The 22750-nt window shown below is 44.2% G+C and overlaps 2 protein-coding genes across 5 annotated transcripts in view; one reads left to right on the forward strand and one right to left on the reverse strand.

Moving 5' to 3' along the window:
• acin1b (apoptotic chromatin condensation inducer 1b) overlaps positions 1-9868 on the forward strand; it is a 34561-nt gene extending 24693 nt beyond the window's left edge. Inside the window, exons 9-17 of one of the 2 annotated variants that reach the window (XM_080742095.1) lie at positions 265-428; positions 3123-3275; positions 3384-3564; positions 3757-3902; positions 4184-4291; positions 4836-4943; positions 6019-6370; positions 6767-6864; positions 8219-9868. In XM_080742095.1, coding sequence (XP_080598221.1) covers positions 265-428; positions 3123-3275; positions 3384-3564; positions 3757-3902; positions 4184-4291; positions 4836-4943; positions 6019-6370; positions 6767-6864; positions 8219-8578 — 1670 coding nt within the window. In that variant the 3' untranslated portion in view covers positions 8579-9868. The remainder of the gene's footprint in view (positions 1-264; positions 429-3122; positions 3276-3383; positions 3565-3756; positions 3903-4183; positions 4292-4835; positions 4944-6018; positions 6371-6766; positions 6865-8218) is intronic. The other variant, XM_080742096.1, reaches the window with a different exon arrangement.
• A 1243-nt stretch (positions 9869-11111) lies between these two features.
• On the reverse strand, positions 11112-21280 carry ajuba (ajuba LIM protein). 3 transcript variants are annotated; one of them, XM_080741917.1, is made up of 10 exons: positions 20634-21280; positions 20108-20163; positions 18106-19657; positions 15576-15677; positions 14917-14984; positions 14744-14806; positions 14174-14304; positions 13423-13474; positions 12786-12854; positions 11112-11804 (listed from the first exon to the last, which is right to left on the reverse strand). In XM_080741917.1, the coding sequence occupies exons 3-10, from the start codon at positions 19631-19633 to the stop codon at positions 11673-11675; spliced, it is 2145 nt and encodes a 714-aa protein (XP_080598043.1). In that variant the 5' UTR covers positions 19634-19657; positions 20108-20163; positions 20634-21280; the 3' UTR covers positions 11112-11672. The 3 variants fall into 3 exon arrangements, with proteins under 3 accessions (XP_080598043.1, XP_080598044.1, XP_080598042.1); XM_080741918.1 differs by having other exon boundaries at positions 21220-21261; XM_080741916.1 differs by having other exon boundaries at positions 18106-19661; positions 20108-21280.
• Between the last annotated feature and the right edge of the window lie 1470 nt (positions 21281-22750).

Here is a 22750-nt window from a genome sequence, read left to right on the forward strand (position 1 = left end):
TGCTTTGTGCTTTACACAATTAAATCAAATGTATAAAACTTTATCCAATTTAAGGTGTAGTTAAGAAATCTAATAATGTGGTGGTAATTCACTATAAAGGTTAAAGTCACTTTTCTACTGATCTCCGAGGAGCTATTCAATCAATCGGTTGCACCAAATGTCACAAATACAACAACTGCAGAACGGCCTTTATGTCCGCTCCTTCTGGTTCATTCGCTCAGTTGTCAATCTTCCTGACCGTTGACGTGGCCCTGTGTATCTCAGCAGGCAGTAAGACATCTCCAGTCGGCACAGAAGGAGGTGCAGGGGGAGGAGGACCGGTAGATGGCGAGACAGGAGGTGCAGCTGGGAGGAAGAGGAGATGGGGCTCCAGCACATCAGTGACAGCCAAGAAGCCGTCGATCAGCATCACCACAGACTCACTGAAGGTACTGATATGATTACTGCATAGAGTAGCTCCACCAGCATCACCACAGACTCACTGAAGGTACTGACATGATTACTGGCATAGAGCAGCTCCACCAGCATCACCACAGACTCGGCAAAGGTACTGGCATAGAGCAGATCCATCCGCATAACCAGTCGACTCATGCTGTGTTCGCACTTGTGACGACAGTCATTTTCAATAGAAGTCAGTGACATGAAGCTACTAACTGATGTAGAAAACCTTTCAGCACTCCAATGACACTGAAGTGTCGATCAATCACAATCATGTTTTTGTTTCACCATTTGCACTCTGTATACACAATTCCGGCTCCATTTAATAAATGGAAGAAAAAGTCATTCTTGCTGTTAACCAGTTCCCTGTGCTATTTAAACCTACCCTTATCATTTACGCAGTGTGACTTAACAATTTGCAAGCCACGGGGAGCCCCTTAATATTAAAACCGGAATATACCGGACATCTGAGCAAGGAGTCTCAGCCGCGCCGTCTTTTACCGTACTGGGTCATTAAAAAACGAAATAAATGATTTTTATCCGAAAATCGGCGATCGTCTAACCTTCCCTAGTCACCACCCGTCCATCGATAGCGCATGGCTCGTCTGACATGAAGCAGAAGTGACGTCGGGTCCATTCCTTCCAGAGGCTTCCCAGCAGCTGTCCGTTTACTGTTTAGACGATAACATTAGCATAGCTGGAGTGCTAAGGGCTAAGCTAGCCAAAAATGGTCACATCGACTGTTCAGTCATTCTTGGATTATATGCTTGGATTATATGCGCACGGATCGCGCACGCGAAACGCACGGGGAGAAGATGCCTCGGCCAAAACTGCCACTATAATCACGGTGAGCTAACGACCTGGGGATTGAAAAAAAAGGAAAAAACCACGGCGCCGTCCAAGAAGGAGGGGTGGCGGGCTCATGTTTATAAACATAATATTATGTCTCAGATCATAATACAATAATAGAAATTTCACGGCTAATCTATCAACAGCCATTCTATTTCGGCTAGCAAAGTGTTAAGCAAGACTTGAACAGGGATTCGGCACCGGTGTAGTTGACCACACATGCATGGTCATTTTGTAGCTTTTGTCACTGCTAATGTGAACGCAGCATCACTGAAGGTACTGACACATGGTCACTGACATAATGAGTGGGGACCTCCCTTCAGAGGATCCTCTGAGAATCAGACAGTGACTTTACGATCAGGCTACTATCTTTGCAAATGAATATGTTGAATGTGTTCTACAGTATATGTACATAACCGAGTTCCCCAAGGGGTCTGTATTTTGCCCCCTCCTTTTTACTCCCCACACCAATAAATCTCTTTGGCGAACATTGCTGATATACAAGCTCGCAAATGCAATGTGTTGTAAGCTTGTAGATCTGCTATTTTTGCAGGATATTTGCCTTATGAAATGGCTTAGAATAGGGATGCTAGGTTACCTGTAAATAGATAATATGGGCTATATGCCAACAGAAATGTCACATAATAAAAATAAATCTGCACAAAAAATAGTATTCCTCACTCTAGAATGCAGAACAAGTCATAGCCCCACCAAGTCTCATCCTTGTGAACGGTGTCGATGTGTCACTTTCAACTGATAATTCAAGTCAAGGTTTGGCACGCCATTTTGTTGTTCAACTGCCAGGTGTACACAAGCTTGTCTACTGCATTTTCAGCATGTTGAGTTACATTATCTACAAGTGCTGTGTCTTGTGAAACAGAATATATAACCATATGCCTTCATAAACTACTTTATTGATTTATTGTCTCAATGATTATTCATTCCTTTGCCTGGACATGGGAGTAGGAAACCCCTCTGACATAAATACCTTTATTTAGACTGGTAACCTGATGGCGTTTCTAAACTAACATGCAGCTCTAAAAGGGAGTGGTTCTAAACCTTTTTGGCTGGCGACTCCACCTCCTTCACGACTCACCAATTTAACAACATGTACGTGTACGTGTGCGCAGACTGAACAAACACGTCTGAGACTACAATACAAAATAAAATAGCTACTGTATATTAGTTAATCGTCATGGCTTTAATTATAGGTATATTTTCCAAAACGGGTGTTTTGATGAGGAGTAATATTACATTACAATCAAGTCGAACTGTGCATCTGAGAGGAGAAAACCGCTCCAGTAGCCAATTCCACTGGTCACTGAGGTTGGCCCTGCAATTATGCCTCTCATGTTGAAAAACTCCATTGATTTATCAATGTGACCCCCCCCCCCATCCACTCTGCTTTGTTAACGGCTGTGCCTCAACTTGCCCATCTTGAGTTTCTCACTTGTGGGTCGAAGTCGACAATACTTGTTGGGTGTTGGGTCACAGTGTGTGATAGGTTTTCATGGATCTTAGTTGCCCATTTTACTAAACAAGAGGCAGCCACGGTCGATGGAAACAATCTTCCTCGTTATTTCTCTACCTCTGAAAACTGTTCTAAGTTATGACCTAGTTTAGAGTTGAAAATGAGTGGTATTCCCCTTTAATTTCCCATCTCTCCACCCATCTCCTGCAATGCCCTGGCAGTAGCACAGGAAGGAGGCACTGTTGGTTGAACGAGATACTAGATGAGCTAACTTTACATTGCACCCTTTCCTTCCCCTTCCTCTCTCCATCTCCCACCTCCCACCCTCATGCTTGTCTCTCTCCACGCTCTCAATCCTTCCCAGTCTTTGATCCCGGACATCAAGGTGAGCCAGGAGGCGGTGGTGGAGCTGCACCCAGAGGAGTTGCAGCTCTCCGGAGACGAGGACAGTCAAGGCCCCGACAACAACAGGACCGACCAGGACAAAGGCCTGAAGATTAGACGCACTGTCACACAGGTCGGCATGGGTCAAACACTAGCTACTGTGAAAACGCATTGTTTTGGGGCAGAAATGGCTTGCTTTTGCTCTTTCCGAATAACCAGTCCCTGCCATTGGGTCTCCTAGGTGGTGTCCATTGACAACCAGGAGAATGGACAGAGAAATGAGGAGCAGGAGGACGAAGAGGAGGCGAAGCCGGAGAGTAAGAAACCGCGCAGGATTTCCAAAGACAAGAGGAAGAACAGTCAGTGTGAGGAACCCAGGGATGCCCAGTCTCCTGTCAAACACGATGCAGAGGCAAAGAAAGGTGAATAGAACATCAGTTGCCAGTTGTGTGTATACTGGTACGTTGCTGTTTTGCAGCTCTTATATGTCATAACAAACAGCACATGGCTGTGAGGTGTCATGTTGAGATAAAAAATGTAAAGAAAATCAATCTTCTGCCATCTCTCTCTGTCGCTGTTTACCCATTCTTGTTTTTCGCTCCTCCATCACACAGTCACCCCCAGCGACAGCTTGGTGCGCCGCTCCATCAGTCAACAGAAATCCGGCGTGTCCATTACTATTGACGACCCCGTGCGTACGGCCAGGCAGCCCTCGCCACCGCGCTCCGACGTCTCCAACATTGTCCACATCACCAACCTGGTTAGTCCTCCGCCGCTCAAAGATACCTTCTGTTTTCCTCACGATTGTAGTGAACAACATTCACTGGGTCTGTTGGCATTCCCAGATGTACTGTATACTGTATGTTAGATGGTGTATGGAGTCCCAGCGGACGGAATCTGTCAATTGTAGGGAACACGAGTACCAGAATACCACAGGAATGGAGAAGTCTTATGTCTTGCTCCGCCTTACCACCACCTTCCGTCACCATAGAAAGACCTTTGACCCTAAATGATCCACGGTCCCTTTCATGCCCTCCCTAGGTACGACCTTTCACCCTGGGCCAGCTTAAAGAGCTGCTGAACCGGACTGGCAGCATGGTAGAGGAGGGCTTCTGGATCGACAAAATCAAATCCCACTGCTTTGTTACGGTGAGTACCGTCAGCCTACTCCCTCATAGTGTTCTGAAAATCCAACGTTTTCTAAAATGTGAAAAATCTTTATCGTCAGTGCTGCTGAGGCATTCACTGGTTGTAAATAGGTTTCATCAGTGCCATTATCAAGGTTTTTAAGTGGGAACAAAGTGGAGGAGCTGTATGTTGTGAAACATTGCAAGCGAGTATGGGCGTTTTAGATCCCTGAAGTGTACAGTTAAGCACTGTCGCCTTGGAGGGTGCTGAGCTTGGAGTGCAGAAATACCCGGCTGTATGCAGCTTTAGCAAAGTACATAGAAAAGTGCACTCATGTGTATTGCAATTGCAACATACTTGCTTACTACTTCCTCACATATGAATTCAGTATATCATTCAGTATATTGTTCTAATGCCTGATGGAGAGTGACATGTTTGCCGCTAAATACAAAAATATATAATCTTCTTTCAGAAATAGAAACCATAGAGAAAAATCTTCCTGGTTTTCTTGGTTGTTAGTTTAATGGCAAATCTTTTTTCTTTTCTTTTTTTTCCCCCGATTTAGTATACCACATCAGAGGAGGCGGTAGCCACAAGAACAGCCCTCCACGGGGTCAAATGGCCACAGAGCAATCCCAAGGTCCTACACGTGGACTTCAGTCAACAGGATGAGGTAATGAGGTATCCCACCACTCGGATGCTGTTGTAGACTCATTTCATGGGTAGCGAGTAGCAACATACCATTGCTGGAACAAGTGTAATACAGTAGATTGGAGGCAGCCTATTTCTGGCTTTTTCCTTGTTTGTTTATCGTTCTGTTATGTCTCAAGGAATGATAAACTGCCCATGAAACAAGTTTGCATAATACGCATGATATGTTCGATAGAATTTAACTGCGGAATTAATGTCAGAACATTAACCTTGGATAGGTTGTTTTTGTATCAGAAGCCGTTTCCTTCTCCTTTGTGTTTTCTTAATGTAATGCAATATGGTGGACCCTATCATCGGTCTCTAAGCCGATTTATCTGTAACCCAATTAAATTACCAATTTTGGCATTTGGCAGATGCTCTTGTTCAAAACGACTTACAAGTCTAATAAGATTGAAATGAGCAGAGAAGCATGAACTCTAGTCTATAAACAAGGCAAAAATCAGTGTAGTTCTAGAATATCTGGTAATCAATTAACCTAGCATCTGTCTAAACAACAAATCTAAATACAAATCTGTGCAGGGTAAACAATTAATCAAAAATCCCTGTATAAATAGTATGCTATCTACATAACATTATTAACGCTTGTGTTGGCCTGTCAAAATTATTACATAATTGCCTGATAAATTATTTGAGATAATCTCAATTATTTTGCATAATCGAATCGTTTCCATTCATCTGTATGAATGAATCTGTCATTAAACATACATTTTCAAACATTTCACAAAAATAGCAGATCTACAACCTCACAAGGCATTGTGTATGTATAGTATAACATTAAATGTCGCCTATTTTGGTCATGGCACATTTTGTATTTTGGTACTGGTCATTGTCTGTAATTTCTTTGTATATTTAGGGTTATTTGTCTGCCCTGGGAATTTAGGTTATTTAAATTTTCATTGCCAAAAAACACAATGACATTGTCAATCACAATAATTTGTCTGACAATTAATTAATTGTCACGTAACATTTCATTATCGTGACCGATTTGTTTTTCTCAACCACAAATGAAGGTCTAACTCTTGTTCCTCGTCCTGCAGCTGGACTTCCACAAGGGTCTCCTGAAGCCAAACCGAGTAGAGGAGGACCGCGGGGTCCAACTGGGAGGAGGCCCTCTCCCTCGACTGCCCCCGCTGATGCCCGAGCGGGACAGAGAACGCGAAGCCCGGGACAGGGAGCCGGTGATGTTCACCAATGTGCGGGACCAGTGGGCCGAACGGGAGAGGGAAATGCAGCGACGAGAGAGGACCCGCGGTGAGCGCGAGTGGGACCGCGATAAGATCCGTGAATTCGGGAGGCCCGAGGAGGAGGGCCGGCGTTCTCGATCCAGAGACAGAGAGAGGAGGAGGAGGGAACGAGGGAAGAGCAAGGAAAGAAAGACAGACAAAAAGGGTGAGATGGGGGATTGTCCTGTAGGTCAGTGTTTCTGTAAGAGAAACACATCCTGCAGATTAGTTTTAGACCAAAGCTATTTCTCTACTAACCAGACTGTAAAATATCATGTATAACGTTGTAATGTCGGCAATGACATAGACATAAACAGGTAATGCTTGTTTTATGCTTGTTGACACTGTCACACACCACAAGCTCACAACATGTTGGGCTTGTAGATCTGATATTTTGTGCATCTATGTAAGTATAAATCACCCCTAACATTGCTAGTGTCTACAACTACTAAAAAATACCTCCAAGTAGGTTACCTCTACTCTGCAGCTGATGTTCTCTCATTAACTATAGACAAACCAGTTTTGATTCGATGTTTATATTTTTCCCCTGTTAATGTTTCAGAGAAAGCAGATGAGCCTCCTGCCAAACTGCTCGACGACTTGTTCCTGAAGACCAAAGCAGCTCCATGCATTTACTGGCTTCCCCTCACTGAGGAGCAGGTTAGCCCACTCGGTGCTCTCCACTCATTCACATACTGTAGTGGGGTTGTCACTTTCACACTCACAAAATCCCAGACCCATGCCCACTGAATTCCACATTTGAAGCAGAATTGTTCATGGATTTGTATTTACCTTTAAATTTGAAAATTGCAAACAATTAATAACCTTTTGCCTGTAACTATTTGTACTACGTCCTTTTACCATTTGCCATACTTTCGGTCAAATGATATTGTACCTAGACAACTATTCAACAATCTCCAATGCTATATAGAGTACATATGTAGAACTCCCAAAATCTGAGTAATGGAGGCTGGCATCTGTTCGTCATTTCCGTTCATGAAAATGTTTATTTTTAAATCTTTATGTTTATTCTTAATTTCCATTTCTGCAGCAAGCTATATGCTTGGATGATTTTGATTTATATTGGGATACATTTGCGCCACTGTAAAGAAGTCCGCTCTCCCCCTTCTCATGATCAGAGCTTCCGTGCTCCAGACTGTATGAGGAAACAGTCTGGCCACGCAAGACTAGTAATATACTAACTAGCTAAACGTAAACAAACCCACCAAAATAAAAATAAAAACTATATCAGAATAATTAGTAGGCTGCAACGTGGCAGTGGTAAATGTAATTATACATGTAACTGGACAGGCCGGCTATAGATATGCATATTACTTTGTCGTTGTCATGGTCTCCTGTGCGGTCCAGAAACCAAAGGTTATCCAAATTTCTCTCCGTAATGTGTTCTGGAGTGGCAATGTTTCTGGCATTGCAAATGCGACCGGCCTTGTTAAGCTTGCTTGTCTCATTAAGTACAGCATCCTCTGTTTTCTAAATTTCCAAGATTCTACTTGTACACTACCGTAATTGCAGGACTATAAGCTGCGGCTTTTTTCCCATGTTTTGAACCCTGCGGCTTATACAAGGGTGCGGCTTATATAGAGATTTTTACAGCTAACGGCCAGTTAGTTAGTTTTACAATGGTCTTTAACAAGGATTTATTTATAGATTTTTACAGCTAACGGCCACTGGGGGGGCTCTAGCGGGAAGCAGGAAGGACACCTGCGGCTTATAGTCAGGTGCGGCTTATATATGTAAACATTTGTTTTTTGTTCTAAATTTAGCTGGTGCGGCTTATATTCAGGTGCGGCTTATAGTCCAGCAATTAGGGTATTTATTATTCTTATTATTCTTGCCCTACTTTAGTCAGTTTTTGAACATGATTTTATTGACTTTATTTTTTAATTCAAATGTCCCATGTCTCACAGTCTCACACACACACACACACACACACACACACACACACACACACACACACACTGCTGCTTTTCTTATTGTCAATCTCTCTTCCAAGGCGGCACAGAGGGTCCTAGACCGAGTGGAGCGGCAGAAGGAGCGAGAGCGGAGGCGCAAGGAGGCGGACGAGGAGGCGGACAAGAAGCGCGAAGAGGAGAAGAAGGAGCGTCTCAAGGTCAGGGTGAAGGAGGAGGGAGGAGGAGGGGCTGCACCTCCAGTGAGCGCCAGTGGCGCCGGGCGGGGAGGTGACAGGGACAGAGAAAAAGAGAGGGAGCGAGAGCGAGGCCGAGAGCGGGAGGCAGACAAGCGGAAGGAAGGAGGATACAGAGCCAGAGGGCCATCGGACCAGAGGACCACCGCCAGCAGCGGGCGACGCTCCCGGAGCCGCAGCAACAACGCCAGAGACAGACGCCGCTGACAGCCCACAATGGGACAGAGGACTGGGGGAGGGAGACACAGATTTAGGGCCGGGTTGGGGGTGCAGGGGTGACGGCACAAAGCAGCAGGATGCGTGTCGTGCTCTCTCCGTCTTATGTTGAGCGTTCCATTTGTCTCCACTTCTCCCCTCAGCGCTTGGATTTCTTTCATCACATTTGAAGTCAAATGTTGTGTTCCTCCGCACACCGTTAACACCTGTCCCAACACCCACATACATTTACACAGCTTGTAGTTTTGATCTGAGGGCTTCATTTTTATTTTTTATAGAAACATGAAGGTTAGTCTAGCTCCCTAGCTAGCTTCAACCTTTACCGTTTTACCTCTTGTCTTCCAGAGGCACTGATTAACAGTTACCTTTCCAATTCCAGGTCCAATAATGGGTTGCTAGTAAGTTGTTTGAATGCAAGATGGCAGTGTGTCCCCCATTATCTCAAAGATATGTAGTACTGCTGTCCCAGTCCAGCAGAACAGATGTATGGAGGGCGTTGGTTAAGCTGGCTCCCTTTAGTCTTGGCCTCACTGAGGTTTGGAGGGGCCCGCCTCTTTATTTTAGTTCTGCGGGTGCACAGTTCCTTCCTCCACGGTGCCCTGTAATAATCCTCTCTCAAAATAGAATCTGACCCCTCAAAAATGTTCCACAATCAATTTTAGTAGACTACTGCTAAGTTGTCCCCCCGTACTGATTTTTACAGACCTCTGTTGTAGTATTTTATGTGAAGGTTTGTTTTCTCTGATTTTTGTACGTTTTGTTGTAGTTAATTTGTATTTTGTTTTTCATTGACGGTTCTGTTTGAAGCACATTAAGCATGTGTGTGAAGTCCCTCCACTATTGAATACAACTGCTACAGTCAGAACACTGTTAAGTCAAACTAAGAGACAAAAAAAAAAAAAAAAGTCTTGTCAATAATGAAGGACATAGTGTTGTGTGTGTTGATTATAGAAGTGGACATATTGTCTGTCTATAGCGGGTTCATGCTTGGAGAGGGGATAACATTCTGGACCATGGACATGTACTATGATCCGTAGAATGACAGGAAGCAAGTCTTCCCTGCACTGATTCCCTTTTCAGAAATGCCTACCCTAACCTCGCTCTCCTCGTCAATCAATATATTGAGGGCTGGGAAAATTGAAGAGTTTATCCTTTAAAATAAAAAAAAGGTTACATTTTTATTAGTGCAAAGTTTGATTTAAGTTTTTATTTTTAAATTTTACTTTAATTCTCCTGTAATTGCTGGATGTAAAGCATAAAAATAAATTTAAACTTGAATGATCAATGCATTCGCTTGCCTTTCTTGCCTCATGAGAATGTGGCATATGACTTGCAACAAGTTGAAAGTAGTTGAGCCAAAGCCGCTGAATTTCTTTCTATATTCTGAGTAATAATTGGTAGTTTGTTCACCCTCAAGTGTCTCACATTTTGTTAGTGTGGTTGCCCCTACTTGTCCAACTTTATTCCATCCATCTTTCCCAGTTTTGGTGGCAAGCACTTGGGCCATTATGTCAAATTGACCGGCTTCATTGGGAATCGATTCTTTGCGTTTTGCTAAGAGATGCGTTATCTAACTAATTTACAGAATGCATGTCTGTCTGACTGCATGCTGACATCACTGATACTAAACAGTGACGCCACCATGATAACAATGCCCAACTGACATCACTACAGTGCCCACATTTGGAGAGGACATCACAGACTGTCATGGTCACAGAACACCATATATGGTCATAAAAAGTGCCAGACAGACTGATACAACGGGTATTGCACAACTGGACATCGATGGTGACTATTCTTCCCAACGGGCACCATTCTGGGTTCTCCAACATTACTTCTGAGACTCCTACATTCAATCCCTTGTCGAACAGGACTAGTGTATTTGTATTTATATCAATGTATTTGTGATTTAATTTTCTCAGATTGACAAAAAAAAGGGTTTTCCCCAAATATGGGGATATCTGACATCATAGACCACTTGAGACTATATAGAGTAGAGTATGTCCATATATGATCTTTCCAAGATATGAGCTTAATATTGATGACATATGGACATAAAAGGGACAAGGACGGAATGGTTAGCACCGCGACTGACAGATACTGTATTTGCCAAGTGTGACTCGCCTCAAGCCAAGGCAACCAAACTTGCAATTTCCAATTGCATCTTCTAGTTTTATAATGCAATTTGAATGGGTCATGGGTGTCCTGGGCCGACTTGGAAGCCAACAGGGGTTCTCCTGCTCTTTAGTACAGAAACAGAAAATACACTTTAAGTTGGACCATTGCCAATTTCAAACAATGAGAACCCATATACATTTTTAGTTTTCCAGTTCCAAATAAGAATATAGTGCTATGTTAACCTAAAGTGTAGTCATCAATAAATACCCTAGTGGGGTTGATTGCTTATCTAGTTAAAATTGTCTTTGACTGACTGCCACCTACAGGTCCATACATGCATCTCCAATGTAGGCAATACATTTTGAACACGCAAAAATGAAAATATTTAATTACACCAGAGCGAAATACAGGAATGTTTTTCTCATATTGTACTGTTCACTTGACAAATCTCATACAATAAACAAAAGTAAATTAAGTGCAAATTGTTTGCTAGCAATATTAAATATACAAAACTGTTAAGCAAATTCCCTTGTTCTTCTACAGCAAACAGTAGCCATGGGGGTAAAAAGCAGTAGTTTGTTTTCTTTCCCGTTCCCTCATAACTATGGTACAGTGATAGTACAAAAAAACAACTAAGATACAGCAGGAAATACATCTGATTAAGGAACTGATCCAAGGTGAGTCAAGTCATACATACATACTGTACATAAAAAAAAGAATCCATCAGCAGAGTCATGTATCAGTTCATTTCCGAAGAGATTTCAAAATGAAACTGGAGAAATGAGAACCTTCCACAATGACATTGGAACAAAAACGTGCATCTGATGTGTGAGCGATTCAAAGAATGTGGGAAGAGAGATAATGGCGTCGGGTTTGCACGCAGCTGCATCCAGTTCCTCAATGTGTTGTGAGGGGGAATGTTATGAGGGGATGCACACGATTCGTGCAACAGTCAGGAATGAGTTCCTCAGTGTGTGTTGTGAGCGGGAACGTTATGAGGAGTGCACACTCTATTCATGTGACAGGAATGGCAGAGGAGATGAGTGTCCAGGGGAAAGCACTGGGAGCCTGGCTTATCCGAAAGCTGTTTCCCACACTCCTGTGGATGATGGGTGAGAGAAAAGAAAGAGATGGTAAGATATCTATTATAACACACTACATGGCAATGATCTAATAATTACCTGGATATAAGATAACACCTCAATTGCCTTTTGGAAACAAAATGCCACAGGTTGATGGAAGAACGTGTAAGTGCTACCTGCTTTTCTAGTCACATCCATGATGTTTCAACAGGAGCTCAAGTGTGTTACTTTAACACTTTACAATGCCTTAAAACTGACAGGTTACATTCCATCCTTGCATTCCATCCTTATCGTTGATTTTATGGCATTGCAACGTGTTAAAGATTTACCACAAGATATTCGATTAATGGACAGGATCCAGGTTCTCTATGATCCTATTGGAGATTCTGTTCAAAGTCATTATTATGGTGTGGCTCTGCAGCAGTCTAGCTGGGTCGGTCTGTCTGTCTGTGTCTCTAGAGCTAATCTTGCAAACCGCTAGACTGATTAGTGCCAATTTGCTCATGCACACTGCCAGTAGGCCACATAGGTACCTCCACTAATATTCAGGTTTTATAGATTTTGAAATATTTAACTTTATAAGACAATGGGGCTTTGATCAGGCTGAAACCTGGCCCACATTGTGAGTCATACGTCATTATTGACTGACGTGACAGGCTGAAGTTCGAGGTCCACATTGGAGCCACACTATCCCAACATCCATGATTCGATTATTATTATTTATTTATTTTGAAAGCGCATGGCGTGCAAAAATATTACATAAAAAACAAAATATTGACATTCAAGGCATCACAACTGGATTCAGCATTTGCGATTCCTAATTCATGCTGAATGTTGCATGACAAGTTGCTTGACACTTTTTCCACAAAAGCATCATGGATAATTTATACTTGTATGACAATGATGTGACACATTGTGAGCTGCCCAGAATAGGGACGTGAGGGTTCATGTGGTTAAATAAGGTTGATGTTACACGATGAGCCAAAGGCCACACTGACCTCACAGTGGTAGCACTCAAAGTGATAGTCCTTGTTCATAGACACCACCCTGAGGATCTCCTCGCTGCCCTGTGACGTGAAAGAAAATCAGTGGACAGATCAGAGAAGTCAGCACACACTGGAGGTACAAAGACATGGGTCAAATACTATTTACACCTGATTATGTGAATTTGTTTATCCGTCATGGAGTACCACTTGGGTGGGGTTAACCACAAATGTTGATCACAGAATGTAGCTTATACAACACTGACTTTCTAGCAACTTACTAGCAGTTGCTATTGCATTGTCCCACTTGGTAAACCCCACCCATCTGGCTCTTAGGTAGGCTAACAAAACATGAGCAGTATTAGCAAACACTATTTGACAAAGGTCTCAGAGAGAGTACAAGCCAAACACATTGTTGGTTTGATTGGTCAGCTCTCACCATGCATCTACTGAATCTGTATGCATGCATACAGATTCTCGTTAAATGGAAAGTAATTCAACTCTACCCATCTATCTGATTGCAGTAAATGGCTAATTTGTGGTAAAACATTATAATGGAGGTAATGATGCAATATGCAATAATTTATTAAGTTACATCATCCACCAGAGAAGAGGTTTCAAGGCTACACTTAAAATAACTTGGCACACCTACCTCAGCAGGTAAGATGGGTTGTAAACATGCAGCGCACTTTGGAGCAAAAGTCCTGTGAAAACAATAAAAGAAACCAAGAGTACTAATTTAGTTATAGCAATTTGTTTAAGAGAACAGTGACGAGGAAAGGACATAATGTGTGTACTGACATTCCTGCAGGAAATACAATTACATGGGGCATTTCCCCTCCTTGTCACCATTAATATTATCCACTTAAACCCTATATACTTTGTTGACCGGAGTCCCCCAGGGATCTGTACTAGGCCCATCCTTTTCCCCCCCCCCCAATACCCCACATCTTGCTGCTGAAAATAGCGAGAGGGTGTGCGTGTGACATCGCCATCATCATACCCGGAAGTTATGCGGAACGCCTACTGAGTGGCAAAAAGAAAATACTTTCTGGCCTTGACAGCCCATACATCCAAACAGAAAAGTCCTATCTGATTGCATTAATCGATGGTAAATTCACTTTGCCACTCGATTTGCCATTCACTTTATGCATGCGCATATCCTCTATACTCTACAATTCTACAAATACTCTACAAGCTCGCAACACCTTCCGAGCTTGTAGATTGGCTCTATTTTTGCCAAATGTTCACCCCAGAATATCGTCTCTAAGGTTCATGTGGTTAAACACCTATAATGGGACAGATATGCACATGAAGCATATGCACATGAAGCATAACATTCCTACAGTTGGTAACACCGGAATGTCTGTCTGTAAAGTTTTTAAAAACCATGTGGCTCTCACTTGTTGTAGTCGGCCACGCAGTAGATGTTGCTGTGGTGGTCCACGGTGAAGGGCACTCCGTCTAGAGCCTTGGAACAAACCACGCAGCGGAAACAGCCAGGGTGATAGGAGTTCCCCATAGCCTGAAGGATCTGACCACACAGCCCAATGCAATCCGTTAACAATGAGGTACTATGTGCCAAACAAAACGCATAGATATCTAACAGACAATGATACACATCTTGTACAAGTGTACCTGTTTAGACCTATTCATGTATACACAATTTAGGCAAAAATATGTCTATACGTATTAACCACTTAAACCCTATAAACAGTAAATACTTCAGTTTAAAGGGGTCCCCCAGGGGTCTATATTTGGTCCCATACGTTTTTTGCCTCTACACCAGAAATAGCTGAGTGCGCAACAAGCCCACAACACAATCACAACGCAGCGCGTTATGAGATTGTAGACCTGCCATTTTCACCAAATGTTCACCTATTATCACATGCCCAGAATAGAGAGGCTACGACGTTCATGTAATTTACATGTATGAGTGTGTGACAGACTAACATACACACTCCCCTCCTCACCTGTTCTAAAATAAGGTGGCCACACACACTACACTTCTCGGCAGCCGCTTGGAATCCCGAGAACTGCAACAGAGGAAATTGTTACCAAACAGTTAATTTATTTTCAAATGTTTTGGAAACTCTGATGATGACAAGATGTTGTGCATCTGAAAATGAGACATCATCATTCTTACCATGTAATCCTCTTTACAGTACACAGACCCATTGACATTGTAGAAGTCCTTGTTTCTCAGGGTGCGACCTGGTGTGGGAGGAAGCAAACAGAGACAGTGAGTGTTTGCAGACAATCCCAACCGGCTGCCCACCGACCGGGTCATGCTGACCCGTGATGGCCGGTTTCCACCAGTCAAGATAACAAAACAAAAAGAGGGAGTGCATTTTAATCATAAACAGTCATGACAAAGGCATGATTTGCGTGACAGAAGGCCGACATAAGCTGCCTGTTCAAGGGCACTTCAGGTCAGGGTGTGCAACAGTTAAAACCTAGCGTCCTTATCCAGGGGTGAACATTGGGCGAAAATAGCGGATCTACAGGCTCACAACGCGTTGCAACACGACGCATTGGGAGCTTGTAGATCAGCAGTAGGTTTTAAGTGTTTAATCAGACAAATCAATTGACCATAGTTGATTTATAAAATAAAATAAATCTTTCACGTTGCTATATATATATATATATATATATATATATATATATATATATATATATATCAATATTATTATTTTTTTCTAAACCAAAAAGAAGAAGAATCGAGAATAATTGCTAATGAAATAATAAATATAGTTGCAGCTCTGTTCGTCATAGCATAGCTTTCCAAGAGCCAAGAGGACTCACCACAGGACACGCAGGTGAAGCAGCGAGTGTGATAGAGGCTGTCCAGGGCCTGACAGGCGTTATCTGCCCCATACACGCCTTTGCCGCACTTCACACAGGTTCCTGTCAGCGCGGTGGGACACAAACACAAGGCGGTTTAGTCAAGGCCGATCACTCACCGGCTCCTTAACGCCTCACTTAACGAGGCATTCCTACAAGATGTGTCTGAAATCCAACTCCTAAGTGTCAACACTTGTAAATCCTCTGCTTCGCACAACCTAGGGGATTTTCACACTGTTAAACCCTGTTACTCACACTGGACTGTTTACTCATCCACCCTGGGTAAAGGGGAATTCCACCTAAATTGACCTGAAATTGTTATTCTGTATATTATTCTTAAATCAATTCTAATAATCATTATTTTACGTAGTTATTGTTACTTATGTAGGTTCATGCATGGGACTAACAATCAAATTAACTCTCACGTGCATTGAGATTTAACGCTGCTCTTTTTGTGTGCATCTTTTCAAAATTCACGGTTAGAACAAATGTATAATAATAGTCACAATCTGGAAGAATTTCTCCTTTAAAGGAACGAAACATAAACAGGACGTTGGAGAGGCTAAAACGGGCATGTCCTTCTCCCAAGACATCACTAAAGCAAACCACTGTGTATGTGTGGGAGGGGGGGGGGGGGGGGGGGGTGAGAGAGAATGTGAAATACATCGTAAAGCGCTTTGGAGAAAAGCGCTATATACATGCAATCCATTTACTACAGTCAATTAAATAATAAAGTAAAAGTGTTCCTGTGCTCCATTAATACCTGTGTGTGGTTCAGGTTGTATAATGTTACGAGAGAAGTCGTAAGAATATGAAGATCAACCACTTTTCTTTTGTAGTTTTTTCTTTAGTTAGGGGTGTTGTATTGTTATGTTATTTAGGATATGTATTAAAGTCAGAAAAACAATTTAGAAAAAGAAGTGTGAGGCTGTTCAGTGGTTTGAGCAAATACCTAATGACTTCACAAGTGTGAGTCAGTGCTTCAGGAGCTTGTGGCTCCATGTTCAAACACTGGGCTGTCCTTCCTTACCAAATGAAATAACACATAAGACTTATCAAACTGACTGGTTTTCTTTGCCAACTCTGCCCCAGTGCTCCAGCTAGAGGTGAGCGCAAGTGTGTATACACGAGTGTCTTCCTTTTTCCCTTGCAGCTCAGAGCTTCCCAAGCCTGTCTAAATGCCTGATTTATGATTGCATGCCTTGTTGCACACCGCAAATCTACAAGCTCACAACACGTCACCATGCAACGCATTGTGCTGCTTGCAGAGCTGTTATTTTCAGCGTGCGACACCGGCATGCAACCAAGTATAAATCAGGCTTAATGGCGCTGAGGAGTACAGTATTGTATATCCCCCAGGGGCACACATACCTGAGCAGAAAAACAGGCTATAGCACACCGCCCCTGCACACGCCAAGGCAACATTACACACACAGCAGCACACGCATGACTCACACCCACAGACACACACATACTGCGTTATTATGGCCTCAAGTCAAGGGATTGTGTGTGTGTGTGTGTGTGTGTGTGTGTGTGTGTGTGTGTGTGTGTGTGCGTGCGCGCATATGTGTGTGGGGGGGACACACACTTACACACCCTGCCACAGAAAAAACAACATGGCAAACCATGGCCACACTAGTATACTGGAAGTCTTCGACACACACTCCCTGATGCCCTCTGACTCACACTAATGGCTGGACTCATGTTTATGTGGAACATGTAATTTGCGTGACAGACTGCGCTCTAATGTGTGTATGAACTTGCTAGATGATATTAGCCTATCCAGAGATTAGCCTGTTCTGTTCTTTGCATGTAAATGATATATGCTTCAGGTGTATGCATGCATGTGCCAACGTGCATTTTTGCACTGCTGGTGTTTTTCTTCCAGTTAGTTTTGTCTATATGCATGTACTTTACTCAGAATGTCAGTGGTGGCAAATTTAACATTTGCATCCACCTCTGTTGTTGAGGCTTTTATAGACGGCCAAACACATGGTCTTGTCTGGAGCGCTCTCTGCGGGCCAATGTTTTTACTCCTTTTCATGCATATATCCTGCACTTCTCTGTAGGTTCATTGGCACCCACCTTCCTCCCATCCATCCATTCATCCACTATCAATAACCATCCATCTATCCATGCACCCATCCAACCATTTCTTTTAAGAGAAACCTGTGATCTGACACTGGTGGGCAGGGGGTAAAATGATGATTATCACTGGCATATTGAGAGAACAGGCCTGGGGAAAACCAGGAAATGAGTGGACAAATAGATATGCACGTATTATTCTGCTCAATTTTGCTTTGGACCAACAACTCCCATTCACCACTAACAAGAGAACTGAGTTCTCTTGCCTTTAGTATGATCATACCCCATCAAAGTCAGTTCTGTGTTATGGTGTAATCTTCCTTCCTCTCCAATCACTTTCCTGACTCGTTTACCTTTTACAGTGTGAGGATATTGTTTGAAATATAAAGGATTCTAGTTATCTCACCAAAGAACTCCTGTCGGTTCTCTGTAGTCTCTCTGCCCGTGCAGACTCCTGGTTCCTCCTTGGGTTTGGCCACTCCTCCTGCTGAAGCAGTGATGAGCGTTGTCGTAGTAGTAGGTTTGGACAGAGTGGAGGCCATGATCTGAGCAGATTGCTCTTTCAGCATCAGGCCCCCTAGGAGCCCCTCCCCTTCCAGCGCTGCATCTCGCAGTAAGAGTCGGGTCAGCTCCTCCTGGTACCGGGTCCCTGGAAGGTCCGAGTAGCGGGCCCGCTCTCCTGCCTGGCTTGGCTCCTCCACCCTGGCCCCCGCCCGCTGCTCCTCCCACCAATCGGGGCCAGTCCGGTAGCACGCAGATGCTGGACTTCCTACCGCGGGCGGATAGGAGTGCCGACTGTCGTAGGCACCCGGCGGTGCCCCTCCCTCCAGGTAATGAGTCCAGGCCTCGGTGGAGGGCACCCCGGTCCTCCCCGGACCTCCGTACCCAGTAGCAGAGCCCCCTGCCTGCAGGGAGGGGAACGGTGGTTCCCGTGGGAGGCACCCCGAGGCCGAATAGCGGCTGTCGTAGCCCAGGCTAATGCCACTGGTTCGGTTGCTGCTGCAGCGGCTTCCCATGGGACTTCCACCTCCGCCCCCGCTGGCCGTGCTGGAGGCGAAGCTGGACCGGGGACTGACCAGCACCGACTCCTGAAGACTGAAGGAAGAGCAGGGGCTCAGCGTCGGCCCCGGGGGGTAGAAGAAGCCTCCTCCTCCTCCTCCTGCGGTCACATCTGAAGGCCTGTGTGGCGGGTGGGACAGAGACGCGGGCCTGGGGGTCTCCCACAGCTCGCTGCCCGTGCTCAGACGTTTGTAGAACAGTGCCTCCTGAAGGGACAGGCGCTTGTGCCTCTCCGGCTCAGGGAGGTACACGGCCTCGGCCGGGCTGCCCACGCTGGCCCTCGGTGCCGAGCTGTAGCCCGGGTTGGTGGTGTACGGCGGGGGTCCCGAGAGCGGCGGAGGCTGGGAGAGGAGCTGCTGCCGCCGGACCAGCTGCTGGAGCTCCAGAGAGTAGCGCCGCTGGTTCAGGGAGGCTTTGGACCCGAACGACGGGTCACAGTCCCCCTCCCCCAGGTAACAGGACGCACGCTGTTGAGGGGAGCGCCGTCTCAACGGGGCTAACGTGGAGGGGTGGAGGGGCTGCTCGGCGTCTGGAGGCACTGCGCCCACTGTAGAGGAAACTGGAGGTGGAGGAGGAAGAAGTTGGGTGGAGGACACTCCGATCCCTCCTCCTCCTCCTCTCCCACTAGGTGGAACACATGCCTCGGTTGTGGTCGTGGAGGCAAGCGAGAACTGGCCAGATCTTGAGGGTGAGGCAGTTGCAGAGCTGGGCGCCAGCGGCAGACCAACGCCGCCCCCAGAGACGCCAACATTGCCATTGCTGTTGTTGGCGTTGTTGGTCAAGTCATTTTTCTTCTTCGAGCTGTTGAATTTCACACTACCTGAGTCGGTTAACTTCAACTTCTCCAACAACTTGCTTATTGCTTGCTTATCCATGGCGACGCTGGTTTGGGTTTCTGCCTGTCTAAACGAAGTCAAGTTTTAGCTTTGAGGATTCTGAGAAATACCATTTCATTAAGACATTAATTACTCAATAAATATCATCTGAGCAGGTGTATAGTAGGACAGTAATGTTCACTACAGCAGTTGAAATGGCAGCAATCTGACTTATGTGGTATTTGGCCTGTACCCTCTCAAATGTAAAAATTAACAGGGAGAGCGACACAGACCTCTATGTACACAATAAATACAGAACAGATAAATAAAATGTTTAAGACATTTTAGGGTGGTAACACGACTTAAAGGTTCTTAGAGGCATCTTGTGTGTCCAACTGTGGAAAATCCATAGGGACAGGTGGACATTAGAAACCCCATTGGATTATTGCACTACTAACAACTAGTTCAGCAATCCAACAAAGCAGTGATGACAATAAATAGAAGAACATATCCAGGGCACTTTAAGTGACCTACTATGGTAGTAGATGGTCTCCATTTGCATCCCTCGTGTCTCTCCACACCTGCGTTGTCTGTGTTGGGGAAGTGATCATAATACTGTAGTTAGAAACATCAGCCCCGATAAAACCTATCACATTTAACAGCAGTCTTTCATAAGAAATGGCCAGTTTCAAATCCTAGTTTTGCTAAGTTTTCCCTTCTCTCTCTTTTTTTTTTTACAATGGCTGAGAGAGTGGTGTGGCATCGTACACCTTATAGAATACTTCTTATCGGACTCAGAGGGGCTCGCAATGGAGGCAGCCAGCCAGATCTAACTAGTGAATATCAAACACATTTAGGTTTGATCGGAACGTCAGATAAATAAAACTGTCTTATATCATGAACATACTGTGAGTCGGCTCCCAACAGGACGAATGCTAGGTCAAAATAAAACATCAAATTATAGTTTTTAAGCCTACATTGTCTGCTAAAGTAAATCCCATCAAATATGGTGTAAGAGACTCACAGACTGTGTAACGTGTAGCGGTCTCCACGATTTTACCTTTCTGGTAAAAAGCAGGCTAAAGTCCCGTCCTTGTCCGCGTGCAGTTTGTGTGGTTCTTTTTAAGTTTAATGGGCTCTTGTTATCAAGTGCGATAGAAGGAGGAATCTCTCTCAGCAGCACAATGTGGACAGAGGCTTATTGGTACAATGCATCGTGGATGATCCAGTAGTAGAGATAAGGACAAGAATCCGTTTCTGCAGGGATAATATTCGACTCGTCCCGAGTTTATATGCCATTCATCTCCCGATGAAAGACGCTCGGAAAGGGGGAACAGGGTCCATGGATGGCTTTTATCTCACGTCCACAATGAAGAAAAACACATCCGTCCTCCGCTCTTCTTCTTTTCATTGCCCGTGTGTTCAGAAAATAAAGAATTCTCTCAATTCAGCCCTGGAAAATGAGCGGAAAAGTTTGTTGAACGCATCATGAATGGAAGCGGATCGCAGTTACATCGTATCAACGCCGCGGTGCCAGGCTTCAAATGGACACACGGATTAAAAGTAAATAAATAAAAAAGCCCCGTCCAGGAGCGGAACACACGGTCGACAACTAGGTTTCTTTCTTCTTCCCCTAAATTACTTACCTCCCCCTCTCTTCTCTTTATCAGTCAGCGGTGGCTCGTTTCCCCCACCAGGGCAGGCCGCCGGGACACCTTTCCAACCAGCTAAATCACTTGATTTCGTCATTCATACGCAAAAGCCCTCTGATGGATGGATGTCCGCTCCACTGAGAGCCCTGGAAACCATGGCATGCACACTTAGAATAATAAGAGATAAGAGAAATAATGTGAAGAGGTGGATGCCATATTACGTTTCCGTTTCTGTACTACCGTACATGTGCTATTCACTGTAACTACCATTTCAGCACTGGCTTAAACAACCACTGCAATGCAACATAATAGGCCTATTTTAAATCATTGACATGCTAGAATAGACATACTGTTAGTTTAGAAAACACAATACCAAAAGAAGTAATTAAAATGAGAATGAATGTAAGTTAACTTATTTGTTTCCCCTTCTTGACTCACAAACCATTTAAAACGTATTCGCCCCCAGAAGTTTAGGTAAAACGTCTCTCTTTCACAGTGCGTTTTATGTATTTTCCATCACTCTCTCTCCAACAGCATAGGGTCTTCTTCTTGGATAACTCGTTACACAACTGCCGTTGTTTAGAGACAACAGCACTACTTTGTTGTACCACCAGCCTGTGGAATGTGGCGGAGGGACACGGCCGGGTGGTTGGGTCGGCGGCCGGGTGAATTTTTTCGGCGTGTATGCGTTCTCCAAGGACGATACAAAGTAAACATTCCGCTACTATTTTCAGGCCCCGCTCCGGCCTTTTTAGTCAAACCCCCCGATTCCACCTAGTTTTGTGGCAGTTAACGGAGTGCCATGTGGGCCCTGATAAAGGTAGCCCATAATGTCGTTTAGCATGACTTTGTTTGGATAGGCTTGTCGGTTTTTTTTTGTCTGCCCCGGAGGGAGCGCCGAGCCCCCTCCTTTGGCCCTTGCGGTTGACTGGAGTTCCTGCCTCGCAGTGGTGGAAAATGTACTCACATTTTGTTACTTAAAGTAAAAGTAGGCCTACCAATAGCAATAGCTACCACAATGTAGAAGAAATACTCTGTTAAGTAAAAGTCCGGAATTCAAAATGTACTCGAGTAAAAGTAGACCACTAAAGTATTGGTGGTACCAAAATGTAGTAGCCTAGGCTACCAAAAGTAGGTATAGTCTACTCATTTATGCAGAAACTGTCCCATTTCAAGTTTTCAAAATGTATTGAGGTCTTTTGAAAATAGCAGATCTACAAGTAGATAGATTGCTATTTTCAAATGGTCGAAATTCATACATGGCTGAATTTGTGTTTTGTAGGCCTAATAATAATCAAAATATAGACCTACAGTTGGAGTAAAAGTACAATATTTGCCTCTGAGATGTAGGCCTAGTGGAGTAGCTGTAGAAGTAAAAGTATGGAACATGTTAAATACTCCAGTAAAGTAAAAGTAGACAAAAATTGCATACTCAAGTGCAATTTTGGTAGGCTACTTGAGTAAATACTTAGTTACTTTCCACCGCTGCTGCCTCGCAGACTCGCGCGTTCATCATCTCGGCTCT

The sequence above is a fragment of the Nannobrachium achirus genome, assembly GCF_963921795.1.
Source record: "Nannobrachium achirus genome assembly, chromosome: 14".
Lineage (NCBI taxonomy): Eukaryota > Metazoa > Chordata > Actinopteri > Myctophiformes > Myctophidae > Nannobrachium > Nannobrachium achirus.